General features: G+C 42.2%; 1 protein-coding gene across 1 annotated transcript; it reads right to left on the reverse strand.

Annotated features, from left to right (window-relative positions):
- Positions 1 to 2: 2 nt before the first annotated feature.
- Positions 3 to 16,557, reverse strand: sh3bp5b (SH3-domain binding protein 5b (BTK-associated)). The gene is made up of 9 exons (XM_088997782.1): positions 16,300 to 16,557; positions 13,603 to 13,665; positions 10,427 to 10,555; positions 4,196 to 4,360; positions 3,993 to 4,123; positions 1,383 to 1,425; positions 1,077 to 1,305; positions 580 to 930; positions 3 to 476 (listed from the first exon to the last, which is right to left on the reverse strand). The coding sequence occupies exons 1-9, from the start codon at positions 16,363 to 16,365 to the stop codon at positions 256 to 258; spliced, it is 1,398 nt and encodes a 465-aa protein (XP_088853908.1). The 5' UTR covers positions 16,366 to 16,557; the 3' UTR covers positions 3 to 255.
- Between the last annotated feature and the right edge of the window lie 279 nt (positions 16,558 to 16,836).

The raw sequence follows: 16,836 nt of genomic DNA on the forward strand, positions 1-16,836 counted from the left end.
TGTCATTGGGTCACACGGTTGGACTTTATTCTCAAGTTTGGGTTTCAAAGGAGTGTTGATACTCAGGTTATGTTTATAAACAGTTCAACATTAACTTGTTAAAAATTCCCTCACATGACACCAACACAACATTTGCTGTAAGCTACCATCTTGGAGGACAGAATCAATAGATGCTAAAAAGGATGATTTTTTAATCTTTTTACATCAGTATGCTTTTATTTCTATCCGAATCAATCAAAGTGTTCTTGTGGTTCCTCAAAGCCTTTTGACCACCACTGCCTTCTGGGTAAAGTTGTCCGTGTTTTTGGCGTCGCTGCGTTGGCGTCGCAAGTTGAGGAAGCTGAAGCGAGCCTCCAGGTTGAAGCTCCTCTTGGTGGCAGTCGTCCCACTGCTGCTGTTGTTGTTCTGGTTGTTGTTGTTGATGATGAGGGTCGGCCTGTTGTCCAACGTCACTTCAGCGCCTTCTGCTCTGTCACCTAAGATGCAACATTTAGTACTCATCAAAAGTCATGGAAATTGGACCAAAGTATAAAGAGACCTAAAACAGATGAAGGTCTTCTCCATCCACCCGTCACTCACCTCTCTCCAGGTCACACTCGGGCGACGACGCCCCGCTGCACTCGCTTCGAGGGCCGAGCACGGGCGAAATGAGGCCAAAGTCCGACAGCGAGACGGAGTTGGGCAGCTCCAGGCTGCAAGGTCTAGAGGGAGGTGAGGAGGAGGAAGAGGAGCAGGATGGGCTCGGTGACGGACAGGTGGAGGTGGAGGAGGCGCAAGATGAAGACGTGAAGTTGGTGAAGGGACACGACGGCGACTGGAGCCCCTGAGGTGTGCTGGTTGAAGACCCGAGACGAGAACCGGAGGCGTTTTCATCAGACATCATAGTGCTACCGTTGTACCCAACGGCATCGTCAAAACACACTGACATCACTGCGGGGGGTTGATTGAAGGAAGAGAGAATAAATATTGAAATATGTGTTGTTGTTTTTCCCCTGGCCATTAAAATAAGCAGGAGGCAAAAAAATACATTTCCTGACTAAAAAAAACAAAAATGAAGAATGTCTTATTCATCTTACTGGAAATTCCATCGGAGTCCATCTCGATGCCGGACGACTGGTCCCCGCCGTCGCTGCCTAGGCATTCCCCCTCTGCGCCGACACCCTGCCCTCTCGGTCCCATGACGGAGCTTCGCCGTCGCTTGTGGATCTCGTCCGAGATGGCCTCCAGGTTCCCGAGGGCTGCTTTATATTCGGCCTTGGCTTGTGACAACTTGGCTTGTCGCTCATCCACCGTCATCTTCAGGTTCTGCATGCGCGGTGAAGGGAAAAAAATCATATAAAAGATGAAGGATTGGCTTTGAATTGAAAGAAATTGTTGCATACCTCTAGCTGCAGGTAGAATTTGGCCTTCATCTCGAAGTAGGGCCTGTGGAAAAGGAGGAAAATACAAATGGAAGGATTCAATTATTTTTTTTCATTCAACTGAAACACGATGAAACTTGAGTATTTAATCATGTATACTTGATCAAACCAAAAACAAATATTGACAAAGAAAATCAGGAAGTAAAAAAGAATAGAGAAGCGAAGATGCATGGATGAAGGAAAATTAAAGTATATTTTCTCCCAGCGACACATGAACGCATCATTCGCAACAATGAATATGAAACCCAGGAAGTCGAATTTTCAATTTAAAAAGAAAAGCGATGTCATTGACAAAAGATGAAGGGACATTTGAAAAGTCACGGTGAAATTTCAAAAATTACATTCTAAAACAAAATCTATAATCGCAAAAAAACTACAGTAAAGTCTCGTTATATCGATATCGGATATATCGATAGTCCCGGTTATATCGATACTATTTCTATGCACGCACGGAGAAAATTACATGCAAACAGGGTCGGATATATCGATAGTCCCGGTTATATCGATATTTTTTCGGACTCCCTTGAATATCGATATAACGAGACTTTACTGTATAATCATAGTTTTCCCTTTTTCCCCCTTGTTTCTTACTTGGACTTGACTGGCAAACTACAGCGAACATAATCAGAGACACAGGTCGGAAAGTACTTGGTGTATCGAGTGAAAGAAAAGTAGATAAGGAGACTTGGTGGTGGAATGGGGAGGTGCAGGAGTGTATACAGAGAAAGAGGTTAGCAAAGAAGAAGTGGGACACAGAGGATGGACGAGAGTAGACAGCAGTACAAGGAGATGCAGCGCACGGTTAAAGTGCAGGTGGAAAAGGCCAAACAAGAGCCCTATGATGACTTGTATGCTCGGCTGGACAGCAAGGAAGGCGAGACTGATCTTTACAGGCTGGCGAGACAGAGAGACAAAGATGGTAAGGACCTGCAGCAGGTTCGGGTGATTAAGGATAGAGATGGCAATGTATTAACAGGTACCAGTAGTGTGATGGCAAGATGGAAAGAGTACTTTGAAGAATTGATGAATGAGGAAAATGAGAAGGAACAAAGAGTAGAAGACGTGACTGTTGTGGACCAAGACGTAGCAAACATTAGCAAGGATGAAGTGAGGAGGGCGCTGAAGAGGATGAAGGGGGGAAAGGCACTCGGGCCTGATGATTTACCAATTGAGGTATGGAAGTGTCTTGGAGAGGTGGCGGTGGTTCCTGACTGGGTTATTCAACAAGATCTTAGATGGTGAACAGATGCCTGAAGAATGGAGACGAAGTGAACTCGTGCCCATTTTTAAGAACAAAGGAGATGTGCAGAGTTGTACTAACTACAGAGGAATAAAGTTGATGAGCCATACAATGAAACTCTGGGAAAGAGTAGTTGAAGCTAGACTAAGAGCAGAAGTGAACATTTGTGAGCAGCAGTATGGCTTTATGCCAAAAAAACAGTACGACAGATGCAATGTTTGCTTTAAGAATGCTGATAGAGAAGTACAGAGAAGGTCAGAAGGAATTGCATTGTGTCTTTGTAGATCTGGAGAAAGCGTATGACAGGATGCCCAGAGAAGAGCTGTAGCATTGCATGAGGAAGTTTGGAGTGACGGAAAAGTATGTCAGAGCGGTGTCATGACTGTAAGACAGTTGTGAGGTGTGCTGTCGGTATCATTGAGGAATTCAAGGTGGAGGTGGGACTCCACCAGGGGTCAGCTCTGAGCCCCTTCTTGTTTGCTATGGTGATGGACAGGCTGACAGACGATATTAGACAATAATCTCATTGGACCATGATGTTTGCAGATGACATGATCTGTAGCGAGAACGGGGAACAGGTGGCGGAGAAACTAGAGCTGTGGAGATGTGCCCTGGAAAGGAGAGGAATGAAGATCAGTCGCAGCAAGACGGAATATATGTGTGTGAATGAGAGGGATCCTAGTGCAAGAGTGATGCTACAGGGAGAAGAGATAAAGAAGGTGGAGGATTTTAAGTACTTGGGGTCAACTGTCCAGAGAAATGGAGAGTGTGGAAAAGAGGTGAAGAAGCGTGTCCAGGCAGGCTGGAGCGGCTGGAGAAAAATGTCAGGTGTGATGTGTGATAGAAGGGTTTCAGTTAGGATGAAAGGAAAAGTGTGCAAAACAGTAGTGAGACCAGCCATGATGTTTGGACTGGAGACAGTGCCACTGAAGAAAAGACAGGAAGCAGAGCTGGAGGTAGCAGAGCTGAAGATGTTGAGGTTTTCTTTGGGAGTGACCAGGTTGGCTAGGATCAGGAATGAGTACATTAGAGGGACAACTCATATTAGAGGCTTTGGAGAGAAAGTCAGAGAGGCCAGACTGAGATGGTTTGGACATGTCCAGAGGAGAGAGAGTGACTATATCGGGAGAAGGACGCTGAGCCTTGAACTGCTAGGCAGGAGACCGAAAGGAAGACCGAAGAGGAGGTTTATGGATGTGGTCAAAGAGGACATGAAGGTAGCTGGTGTGAGAGAGGAGGATGCACAAAACCGGGATAGATGGAGGACATTGATTTGCTGTGGCGACCCCTGAGGGGAAAAGCCGAAAGGAAAAGAAGAAGAAGTTTGTTACTTGGACTTGTTGATGGTGCGTTTGAGTTTCTTCTCCAGCTGCTTCAAGCGAGTGACGGCGTCGGCGTGCTTGGTCGCCGTCTCCTTGTGGGCCACCTCGCTTCGGACCTTCTCGTGCTCTGCCTCCATCACCTGCGAACGCCAAAACGCAACTCATCAGCACATTGGCGGTGGCAAATCGTGTTAGGGAAGCTGAATGCTGACCCTCTGTGTGGCGTGGTTGAGCATCTCCTGCCAGGCTGAGTCAAACTGTCGACGGTCCTCCTCTCGGAGGCGCTGCTCGGCCAGCGAGATTGTCTCTTTGGCGGCGCGCAAGACTTCGGAGGCTCGCTGGAAGTCCTGCGTGGCCTTCTGGGCCTCCAGCTGGGCCTGAAGCACGCAGATGGGACGTTTACAAATATTTTTGAGTGCTGTTTTTACCATGATAGAGAGTTCAAAATAACAGATGAAAAAAGCTGTTGATTCAGTTGTACATGTGCCGAAACGCTGACATCATCACATGCTAGAGCTAACTCAATTCGTGTCGGTAGTTAGCTTGTTGGCCGGCGCAGCGTGACGCCAATAATCGTTGCCTTGTTGTCATGTGGTTAGGAAAGCGAGTGCACCGCCGTTGTGTGTGTGGGGGCGAGCGGTCGAAAAGCAAACGCTGACGTCTTAAAAACACGTTGGGGGCAAGGTCATCTGCTTTCGGATTTTAGTGTGACCGTGATGTTGTTGAATATCTGGGCGCCAGCAAGTTTTTTTCCGCTTCGTAAATCCCTTTTTTTTGACCGTGCGGAAATAAGACAAACAATTTTAGCTTAAAGCTAGATAGCAATGTAAGGTGACAAGGGCTTTTCTTCTTTGTCTCAGCCCCACAAAAAAAATGAGAATAACAAAAGAATGAAGTGCGTATTTTATGGCGGTGAAAACATCTCGCTCGGCACTTCGTTGCTGAATAAACGCTGGGAACTTTCGCTCCTTAGCTTCGCTGCTGACCTAAAGCGTCCAGCTGACATCATTTTTCTCCCAGCAAGCATAACAATGCTAATCTCCCAGTTCGTGTGTATTCACAATTTACATTTACGGTAATCGCGATTCGTCAGATATCTCAAATAAATTAGATTAAAATAGCTAAAATACATTCGATTAACAGATATTTTTTAATTACAGTAAAGTCTCGTTATATCGATATTCAAGGGAGTCCGAAAAAATATCGATATAACTGGGACTATCGATATATCCGATCCTGCGCCGAACTGCATTAAACAAAAGCCGCCAAAAGAGGGCAGCCAAGCGCCATATAAGAAACGGAGCTGGCCATTAGCTCCCTTTTTTTGGGTCAGAGATGTTCCCCCAATGTTGCCTCAAAATGGCACATATAATTCGTTAATGATTGTAAACATGTATGCTTTAATCTTCAGAACTACAGTGTATTTGAAACATATTCATAACTGGATGTGTAACAAGAAAGCATATTATCCGAATCTGAAGCCATTGTTTGGATTCACAAGCAAAGCAAGACGTCTTGGCGTGAAGTCACTTTTATTTGCATTTGAATAAAAAGTGACATCGGCTGTCCTTTAATACACAGTATGGAATGTTAATAATTTTCAAAATCATCGCGCTTCAGCAGACAAAACAAGAAACATTGTTGCAAAAAACGATTGCATTCATATACAGTACAGTGGGCATGTACATAACACAACAGGGAAACTGCAACGCTTACATCTTACTGTATTATGTATACAATTTAAAAAAGTCATCAATCTTCTTCTGCTTCCCATTTTTACCTTTTAACACAAACATTTCAATCTCGTCTGCTACACACGAGCTAGCGTCTGAAAATGAAAATGGCTCTGCTACACGGGTGCTGGGCACGTAACCAACACACGTGACCAAGTTGACCAATGGCGCGACCGATGGCGTGTCACGTGACAACGTCACACGGCCAAGTCGACCAATAGCGCGACCGATGGCGGCTCATGTGACCAAGTCGACCAATGGCGCGACCGATGGCGGCTCACGTAACAAGACACGTGACCAAGTTGACCAATGGCGCGACGGATATATCGATATAAACAACAAAAATGGCCGGCGGGGGATGAAAAGGAGCACCGTAATAACCGGATTATCGTAATAACCGGGTATCGTACTAAACGGTACTAATTATACATAAAAAGACTAGAAATGTGCAAGGGAAATGAAAATAGTATCGTAATAAGCGGTACTATCGATATAACCGATATCGATATAACGAGACTTTACTGTATTACCAATTTAATAATTATCTTTTTTTATACTTGCACTATGTACAGTTCTTTAGGAAACATTTCAAACAGTTATACATTTCAGTCCTCCGACATTTCTATTGTGCTTAGAATACTGTACTTTGTTTTTTTATCTTTTCACCCCCGAACCCCTGTCAAATTGCTGTAGATTGCAAATGTACCCATTGTGGGATGATAATTAACTTAATGCTTCATGTCACAAAGAGGGTACAGCAAGTGCTGAAGAATGAATGACTGTCTTTGTGTTGTCATGTTATTTGTTATTGAGTTTTTTTGTTTGTTTTTTGACTTCAAGATGGTGGCACGAGCGTGGCTGCCTTTCCAGCAGCTCATGTATTTTGTTTTTCTATTTCTTGCTTTCCTTTCATACCTTTGCTGCTGTGAAATGTAAATGTGAGACAAATAAAGGTACATCCAAACAAATCCAACCCATTTACTGCCAGATGTACAAAAATGTGTCCACTCCAGTGCCAGGGTTTTTGTAATTTTCACTCAAATTCCAGAACCCACAGAATATTGAGTTTTAGGACTACATGCACATTCAAAACAGCCCAAGAAGCCTTGTACCCTCTTCTTTCATCAGAAAGAAAGAGTTAATTCCTAGGTAATATGTGTCTGGAGTAATCTGAACTTGAAATAGGGGTGGATGTACAAAAGGTAAATGCTGCCCCTTGTGGAAGGGAAAAAAATGCCAGACGTCTAACCAGCGCTTTATCAGCACCCCCCGCAAGAAAAGCCAAAACCCAAACAAAGTCGCGAATGGCACTCCACCTCAGATGTATATTTCCCAAATAAATTTGGGGATGGCCGTGAATGAGTTAAAATGCAACCCCAAAAGGGTGGTTTGATCAAAACGTCTCATTCTGAAGACATGTTGATGCCTCTTGTAGGTAGAAAAGAATACACCCAGTAACTTGGATTTCCTTAAAACGGGTTCTTGAATGAGAATGACGCCGTTTGGGCGACATAGCTAAAGAACGCTAATTGCAAATTATCGTTCGCGTGACAAGAACAAACTTGCAGGCACCAATCAAAGGTTGACATCCCCCAGCAGAAACTCATAATCACTAATTTCACAATGCAAATCTGCAATTCAGTGTTGTTTTTCCCTTCCAGGCTGAATGAGGTCAAACAGGCGTGTTGCCAAACGACGGCACCACGTGCAGTTATCTTAGTCAACACAGGCACCGTTTCTTATCGCAATGACAGCGATGGATGATGGCAGAACAAGAAGAAATTAAGACGGTGAGGCAATGAACAACTATACTGTAATGTGTTAGTAGAGCGTAGACAAATTGGAGATATTTTTATCTGCCGTAAACTGCATCAGGGAGTCGTGTCCAATTGCGTCAAGGTCCGTTTGTGTGATGCCATGCGGACAATCAAAGACATCAGACCAAAACAAAAAACAAACGTGTGATTATAATTTATTTTCAGCCAGATGCCAGACACCCCCCCAAAAAACTTCAGAGATCACAAGGACTTTATTGTCGTTGCGATTAGCAAAATGAATCGCTAAGCCTTCTGGAGGGCCAGTACAAGGTCAATGTCTGGCAACATGTTTGTCGAGCCACAATTCTGGTGAACGCTGATGTTTTTTTGGTGGTGATTTCTCAAGGTACTTGAACGCAGCATTGAACGCGGAAAGCGTTCACATCGTCATTAAGCTCGTCTTATGCTACTTGTTGATCGTGCGTGTGTGGATGTGTGTGTGAGACAAAGACATGATTGATATCACCTGCGAAAGCTGATCATGTGATACCCGGAAAATGTGAAGCCTTTTTAAGCGCATACGTAGAATAAAACGTTTGTCGAGTTCCCAGACCAATGATTGACACTGCTGTGCATAATTTTTCTCGTGAGTACTTTCAATCGCTACGAAAAGTTACCATTTTGATTACTGTTAAAACGCTGCCGGACTGCTGCCAGAATGACTAGCGCAACACTACTAAACTGGGACACTCTTTGGTAGTTTATGAATCAGTGACAGTGAAATGTTGTTAGTCAGCACTTTTCCCCAACGACTTTGGCCTGAGTGTACTTTGCAAACGAACAATAAAATGTCAGCAGTAACAACGAGATATAAAAAAAAGCAAAACTATCATGTGGTGGACTTATTCATCATGTCTTGTTTTAAAAAAAGATCCGGAATAAAAATAGTACCTCTCGATTTATGTTGTTGTTATAAAAGAAATTTCAAGATATTAAAAGTAAAAATACAGTGCTGCTATTTGCTGCAATTGGGTATTACCGAGCATCATCCTCACAAAAAACGACGAGGGTGCAGCTAAAAATGAAATGACTCATTTTTTTTTTTTTTTTTTACATTATGCACAACTCTCATTTATTGGGCAATGATCTGTAACGTGTATTTGTTGCATATTTTGATGCATTTGTATGCTTTAAAAAACATTTGTCTGAACTTTTGTATACCTTGCATTTCCATGGAAAACGTGTCCTGACTCACACATTTTTCCAGTTAAGATATTTTTTTCCTGAAACAATTAATTTTGTAAGAGCTACAACTGTGCTCTGTTTTAATTCCGCTAGCCTGTCAAGGACGTTTTGCAATATATGTTAGCCTTAAAGGACAACCAACACCATTTTTTTCTTTCCTGACATCAGAAAAACGCTTTATAGCTACTAAAATACCCAAAACACGTAGGCTGATATTTCTAGTCAAATGCAAAACACCAATAAAAATGACTTAAAGTGTCCCAAAACGACTTCGAAATGACCTCGTAAATAGCGAGTTTCAGAAGGTCCCACCTCCTTGTTCGTGACATCACACCACGACCTCTTGCCTTGCTCTACAATCAAAACAATGGCTTCAGATTCAGAGAAGATGCTTTCTTGTTACTCATCGAATTATGAATATGATTCAAATAGTTCTGAAGAGGAAAGCATAAATGTTTGCAATTGATTAGAAAAGTCCTTCCGGATCATTTTGAGGCGTCTGGACTCCAATGTAGCATCCCAGAATATGCACAAGATGGCGCACAAGATCCGTTGGAAATGGGCTGATTTGTCTGCTGGGAATTTGTGTCAACTAGTAACAAATAGTAGTCTTGGTGCAACACACAACGGTTCACTATTGTGTTATTTATGTGTTTTCCTTCTAATTTCGCCATCAACACGGTGTTTTCAGACCAAATAAAGTACCCAAAATGCATTGTGTGTCGCTTTCTCGGTCAGGGGTGTTCCTGACGTGACGTCAGGAATCATCACCAACTCGAAAACAAGACTTCCTGAATATTCAGCGTGAGTCTTAAAATGTAAAATATAGCTATATGCCGTGGAATCTTTGTAAAGTACGCTCAGTATAAGTTATTTGAAGTGATTTTACAAATTATGGACACAACTTGTGCGGAGGAGTCGATTGTCCTTTAAGCTAGCTAGCTTTGGTTCATAGAAAGGACTGAGTAATGTGGGCTAACAGTGCCAAATAAAATGATGACTACTTTTTAACACCAGGGCAACTAATAAACGGCTTATGGCTGTTGGGGTAATTCGCTATACAAACATCTCTAAACATCGCTTCTAATCTTTGTTTACGTTTCGGATTTCCTGATACGTCGTATCCTGCCTTCCTTTACATGATGTCGCATTTACATTACGTCACATCCTATCGCGTCACACACTGTGCGCTGTATAAATGCTCTCCCGTTCTAGTTCGTCTCTCTCCTCTGTGCCTCCTTACTTCGCTGCCCTCCCACAATGTCCCCGCTCTCTTCAAGATTAAACCAACTTTCTGTTCAACACCTGGCTTCCTGATGATTTAACCATCCACTGCCATCAACGCCCGTAGAAGCAATGAATCAGGGACAAACAATCAAAATTAAACCCATTAATGGCAAATAAAACTTCTTCTTTTCCTTTCGGCTTTTCCCTTCAAGGGGTCGCCACAGCGAATCAGTAACCTCCATCTTCAGATTTGCAGAGGTACACAGAAGTACCAGAACTAAAATACGTGGTAATTTCAATTGTCACAGCAAGCTATCATTACATATATTTTTACAGTATACACGCAATCTCAAAACACACAATCAGTCTTAAAGAAGAAATAAACTTCCTACCGCATACTTTCCAGTTTTAAACGAACTTCTGCATTTTATAAAACATTCAACTTTTTGTTTTAAAGAAGAAAAAGATTATAAGAACCGACCTGTCGGGACAGACGACGAGCCTCCCAATACGGTTTGGATTCGTCCACTGACTTCCCGATCTTGTTGAGCAGCTCGTCCAACTTGACGGTTGCCTCCACCAACACCGAGCGGAACTTCTGACGGGCATCCTGACACAAGCAAAAGAGTTACTTTGGAGGTTCTTTAAAATGTGGTGTGCATATAAATAACAATAATAACACGTAATGCTGATGAGGTGATACCGGTGGGAGTGGGGGAAACATCCTATCACGTCACACACTGTGCGCCGCATAAATACTCCCGCAGTGTCGCTTTCTCTCTCTCTCTCTCTCTCTCTCTCTCTCTCTCTCTCTCTCTCTCTCTCTCTCTCTCTCTCTCTCTCTCTCTCTCTCTCTCTCTCTCTCTCTCTCTCTCTCTCTCTCTCTCTCTCTCTCTCTCTCTCTCTCTCTCTCTCTCTCTCTCTCTCTCTCTCTCTCTCTCTCTCTCTCTCGCCATGCTTCCTCCTTAGCCGACACCGCGATGTCTCCGCTCTCTCCAGGATTAAACCAACTTTCTGTTCTACAACTGGCTCCCTGATGATTTAACCATCATCTTCCATCAACACCCGTCGAAGCAATGAACCGAGGGCGAACGATCAAAAGATTCCAACAATAAGCACCTTTCAAAACTCTCAAGGTCACATTACAGTCACAGGATAAGTTATGCAGTGGGCGAGCAGCGGCAGCCACGCGCCAGCGTTCACATAAACCCGGAAGTAACTCAAATAGATAGAAAGCTAGCTAGCTATATAACTAATAGCTAGATAGATAGATAGCTAGTCAGCTAGATAGTTACAGAGAGCAAATTAATAAACAGAGGCAAATCAATTCATGCATGCTTGATAACGCTGACAAAAGCCATTTTTTTCTTCAACAAAGCTGCTCTTGTACTTGTAAAGAACCGCTGGATGTCAAAAGAAGAAAGATGGCATTGTCATCTTTTTCCTTCTTGAATTATTGGATTATTATTATTAAATTTGTTTGAGTTCAAATAAACCGAGGAGCGTTTGAGGGACTCCTTCTAGTGGTATGCCAAAGTATTGCTGAACTTTTGTGGACCTTGGAACGGATTAGGGCATTTACATGGAAACATGACTTACAACATTTTCCAGTGGACGTGAGTGATTCAAACCTTCTTTATCCCGGGGTCATTCGATGTGTTCTCATTTTGAACTTGGTCTACCAACATTTTTTTGAGCTGCACTGCAGTTTTATTGAAGCATTATTCATGTAACTCGCCCAGCCCTCACCTATTTAATTTTGAGAATGTCTCCATTTTAAGACAAATAAACATTTCTTGTGTCGTCTTCCTTCTTCAAACATCTACTTAATGTCAATTGATTAGGTAATGCGAGCCGAGCAGATTGAGATCACGTCAATTGCTGACTTCACCAAGACTGTTGTAAGTTGGTAATAAAAGTGGACTTTCACCTCCTTTAATGATGTGGCTGACCGACAAGCACATAAACTCAAAATGTGGCACAAAATGATCCCTACCCCCTCCTAGTCCCTGCAGATTAGTTTCATCTTGCAAAAATCATAAAAGCAAAGCGACATTCAAATATGTATTCAGATTTTCAATAATTCAATCATGGCTGCACATCATAATTTGCCCAACTGTGAAAAGTCGAATTGTGTTGACCAAGAGTAAACAAATAACTTTTGGGGAGAACCTAATAAAGTGGCTCTGCTTTCCAGTTCTGCTTAATTTGTTGTTTTCCCCGAGCCATGACCGTAGACTAAAAAATAGACTTAATGTGAAAAAGGGCAAGATAAATGGATTCCTTTTTGAGAATTTGGGGCACCGTTTAGTGGAATCATGGTGCTCCTGGTGCTGAATCGACCGAAACTGGACTTTTTTTTTTACGAAGCATATTCAGGCTTGCTCGAGTTTGACTTTGATGCCCAGAACATCCATAAGAGGACAGTGATACCTCGGCTTACGAACTGAATTGGTTCCCAGAAAGTGTGTGTAAGGCGAAAAGTTAGTCTGCCAACCATTTATTTCCCATAAGAAGCCATTAAAAATGACAATAATCTGTTCCCAGGTCCCCATATAACGTGATTTTTGACTAAATAAGGCTTAAAACTACACAAAATATACCTTATTTTATGTATAATAAATATGCTATTGTTTTGTAATTAAAGAAATAAACAGAACTGCATAATAAAGTTGTTTTATTTACCCTCGTGATGGTCGACGTAGTTGCCTCTTGATGATATCCGAGTGAAGTTGCCGTGCTTTCTCGGCAATAATACCCTCACTCACTGTCCCCTGCTAGCTGCTTTTCGTTAATCCAAATCAACAGAAGTTTTTCAACCTCTTCTACGACGTCCCTGATCCACTACTGACATGGATGCTTTGATCCTCTCCTCTTTCAACTAGAACTGCTTCATGTCATCACAAAGAGGGTACAGCAAGTCCTGAAGAATGAATGACTCTGTGTCTTTGTGTTGTCATATTTGTTATTTTTTCACTTGAAATCAAACCACATCTGCACTCAAACGGGATGTGGAAAACTATTCCGCCAGCCATCGTGGTGCTTTTCAGCAACATTGAACTGTCATTGCATTCTACAATCACATAGAAGGATGTGGAGAAAGGGGAAATAGATTCATGGTAAGATCAGAATATTGTCATCAAATGGTGAGTATAGTTTTTGCCTCTTTGAATGTTGCTGTGCCGATGACCATTTTGTGTTTGGGAGTCTGTTACTGAGCGAGTTGCTTGTTCTGTAGCCACAAAGGGACATAAGTCTTCTTGTGCCGGTCCCAAGCCCGGATAAATACAGAGGGTTGTGTCAGGAAGGGCATCCGACGTAAAAGCTTGGCCAAAACAAACATGTGGATCAAACCTCTAAAGATGGAGGACACTGATTTGCTGTGGCGACCCCTTGAAGGGAAAAGCCGAAAGGAAAAGAAGAAGATCGTGGCGCTTTTCAACCGTGTGGTTTGGTGTTCATCCGCCGAAAACTAGTCCGCTAGCTACTGTGTGGTTTGGTTCGTCCGCCGAAAACTAGGCCCTATGCCAAGATTATGTTCTCGCGAATTTAATGTTCGTAAGACGAAAAGGTCGTGAGCTAAAGCGTTCGTAAGCCGAGGTATCACTGTACTGTACTTAGAAATCTACGTGGCTCGTCGCGTGCGACTTCACTAACCTCCAACGCCGTCTCGCATCGGTTGATGTCGTCCGACGACTGGTTGAGTCGCTCCAGCTCACCCTGCGAGACATGACAAGAGACCGACATATGAAATCTTCATCATTTTCTACATTGAATTGTCATGCCCATATTTCTTTACGTCATGGTTTACCAATCCGCCACTTTTATTGTGCGCTGACAAATGAATTCGTTTTGAATCTATTCTTGGAAGCATGAAGTGGATTTCAAGCTGCATTGCAGAATAAAGTGTGTTACACGGTGAAGGATTTTTTAAGATCATGTTTGTCTGATGCAGATGATAAAGCATTAAACTGAAATGTGCAACCAGCAGGTGTGTTAAATGGTTCCCCCTTCAGCCATAACACAGAGGAAGTATTTCTTAACTTCTCCATTTTTCTTAACATTTTCACAGAATTACATCAAAAATTACTTTTTTTTGTTGCGCCTGGTATGTAAGGGGACATATGCGTGTATTCTGCCGTCAAGTTTATATGCTGAGAGTACAAAGTCAAGCCGTTATTTTTGTCTGTAAATAGTTGGGGGAAGCTTTTATTGGTCAGTTTCTGTTTTGTTAAATACTTCATACTTTGATTGAAGGGATTATTTTCTGAGCAAATTAATTGTAATTCTTTTTTTGTGGATTAAATAAACACAGATGAGCTGCTAATCATAGATTTCTAACTCATTCACTGCCAGACGATGTGCAAGTTTGTCCACTCCAGGGCCAGGTTTTTTGTCATTGTCACTTGAATTCCAGGACACACAAAATATTGAGTTTTCAACATTTAATGCAGCATAAGAAAACTTAGACTCTCTTCTTTCATCAGAAAAAAAGTTTATATGGGTCTGGAGTTATCCGAGCTTGAAATGGGGGCGACTGTACAAAATACAATACTATACATATTAGACAATACAATACATGTTGATTTATATAGTGCTTTAATAACAGCTGAAGCTGTAACAAAGCGCTTAACATGGACAGCTATCATATACAGGGAGTAAAGCAGTCACAAAGATAGTAGGAAGCACCAGGGAGTGAAAACAAGATGAAGTCAGAATCATGCTGAGTCGAATGCCAAATATTAATTTATATAGCACTTTAACAACAGCTGAAGCTGTAACAAAGCGCTAACATGGACAAAATGTAAATGCTGCCCCCTCGTGGACAGGAAAAACATTGCCAGAGGTCTGACCAGCGCTTTATCAGCACCCCCGCAAGAGAAAGCAAAACCCGAACAAATTCGGGAATGGCGTTCCACGTCACACTTACAATATAAACAAAATATATCAGAATCAGAATCATCTTTATTGCCAAGTATATAGAACACACAAGCAATTTGTCTCCGGTAGAACACACTGCACTAGTATCACCATAAGACAAATTGAGACATTATACAGTTCTGTTTGGGCTACTGTTTAGAGAGATAATGGCATGGGGAAATAAGCTGTTCAAATGTCTGCTGGATTTGGTGCACATGGATCGGGAGCGCCTGCCTGAGGGGAGTAGCGGAGAAAGGTGGTGGGCAGGGTGCGGAGGGTCCAGTAAGAATGGCAGCGAATGAGTTAATTATACAAATATTTTGGGGCAACATACTTTTGACTCAATTAAACTTTTTCGAAAGACGATGTTAAAAGGGCTGAACAGGTTTTTGTTTTGAGATCCAAATTGTGATCGTAGACATGATTTCATGATTACCCCCACCCCACATTCTTAAAATGGCCAATCAGAAGCAGTATACTACACGTTGACAGGTCACACAAACCAATCAGCTCTGAGCATGTTAAAATGTGTCATGTTCACCTCTTGCTCTCACCAATGCAGGTTCTTGCTTTCAGAATCAGAATCAGAAAACCTTTATTCGTCCCAAAATGGGGAAATTTGCAGTACACAGCAGCAATTTGAAGGGGGGTGGGGTGGGGTGAAAGGATAGAAAAGATATTCTAAGCATAGCAAAATTAAAAAAATGTCAAATGTATACTGTAAATGTGCAAAACCGTTTCATTAAAAAAACTTTAGATAGTGTAAGTAGTGTAAGTATCAAGAAAGGCATATTGATATATGTAGCAGTATTGCATCCCGGCTGGGTTCAGTTTTTACCCCTGATATTGGCAAGACATTTGGTCAAGGTGACAGTTGCAACCCTATAAAACCACTCATGTCATTACACACCACCATATGGCGCTCTGCTTTATCAAATCATTTTAAAAGCCGTAAAGGGGTAAAGTAATGGTTTTTGGTTCATGGTTATCAATCTTACTGCACAGTGACTATAACTATTGTTGTTGAAGCGACAGTTGTCATTTGAATCATTCTAAAATCGTTCAGCCTTGTAATTCAAATACACACAACACCCCATTTAAAACATTTAAAATCGTAAATATAAAGATTTTATATTTGGGAGTGAAAAAAACCTTAAATATATTAACCAAAGCGTGACAAACGAAATTTTATGAAAATATGAAATCGTTCACCGCTGTTTGTCAAAATGTACTTATTCTATTTTATTGTTTCACGTCAAGAGGATTTCTCCATTGACAGCTTTCATTTTTTTGTCACCAATTATCAATCAATTCGGATGGCAAAAAAATGGAAGACAATCGCGCTTGCAAACAGTTTTAAAGACGTGGGACAACTTATGTTTTAGACGTTTTAGAATAATAAAAAGACGAAAGGAGAACGTCGCCTGTGTCAACCTGGATACGAGGGTCCACATCTTCATCGTCGTAGTCCGCCTCGTCGTCACAGCGATGCTGCTCCATTGTGCCAAACCCGACAAAGAACCGGCCGACGAGACGTCGTGAGATGGTCAACGGGGCTGTCCGGAAAAACACATCCTGCTTGGCCGGTTTGTTTCTATGCAAACAAGATTGAACCGAAGAGGACCAACACGGACCAGGAATTATGTGTCGGCTCCCCCCCGCTCCGACCTTCTCAACAACCGCTGTTCAGTGCTCAAATCAATGAATTCTCTTTTGTGACGTTGACCAGCCTTTTCCGCTTCTTGCTCGAGTTGACAGGTCATTTGGGCCGTCAATCAGAAAACGATTTCCGGTATACGTTTCATTTGCATAGAGACAATGCATTGACATGTTGATTGACGTCTTATAGCCACAGTACACATTTAATGCTGGACGCTTTGTTCCGCACAGTATCAAATGAGAACCAATCAAAAAAAGGTCTTAAAAATAAATATTTTTGTAGTTTGTTTTCCAATGTGTTCCTCTTATGAT

Source organism: Hippocampus bargibanti, linkage group LG06 (assembly GCF_051943395.1).
Source record: "Hippocampus bargibanti isolate YZ-2025 linkage group LG06, ASM5194339v1, whole genome shotgun sequence".
NCBI lineage: Eukaryota > Metazoa > Chordata > Actinopteri > Syngnathiformes > Syngnathidae > Hippocampus > Hippocampus bargibanti.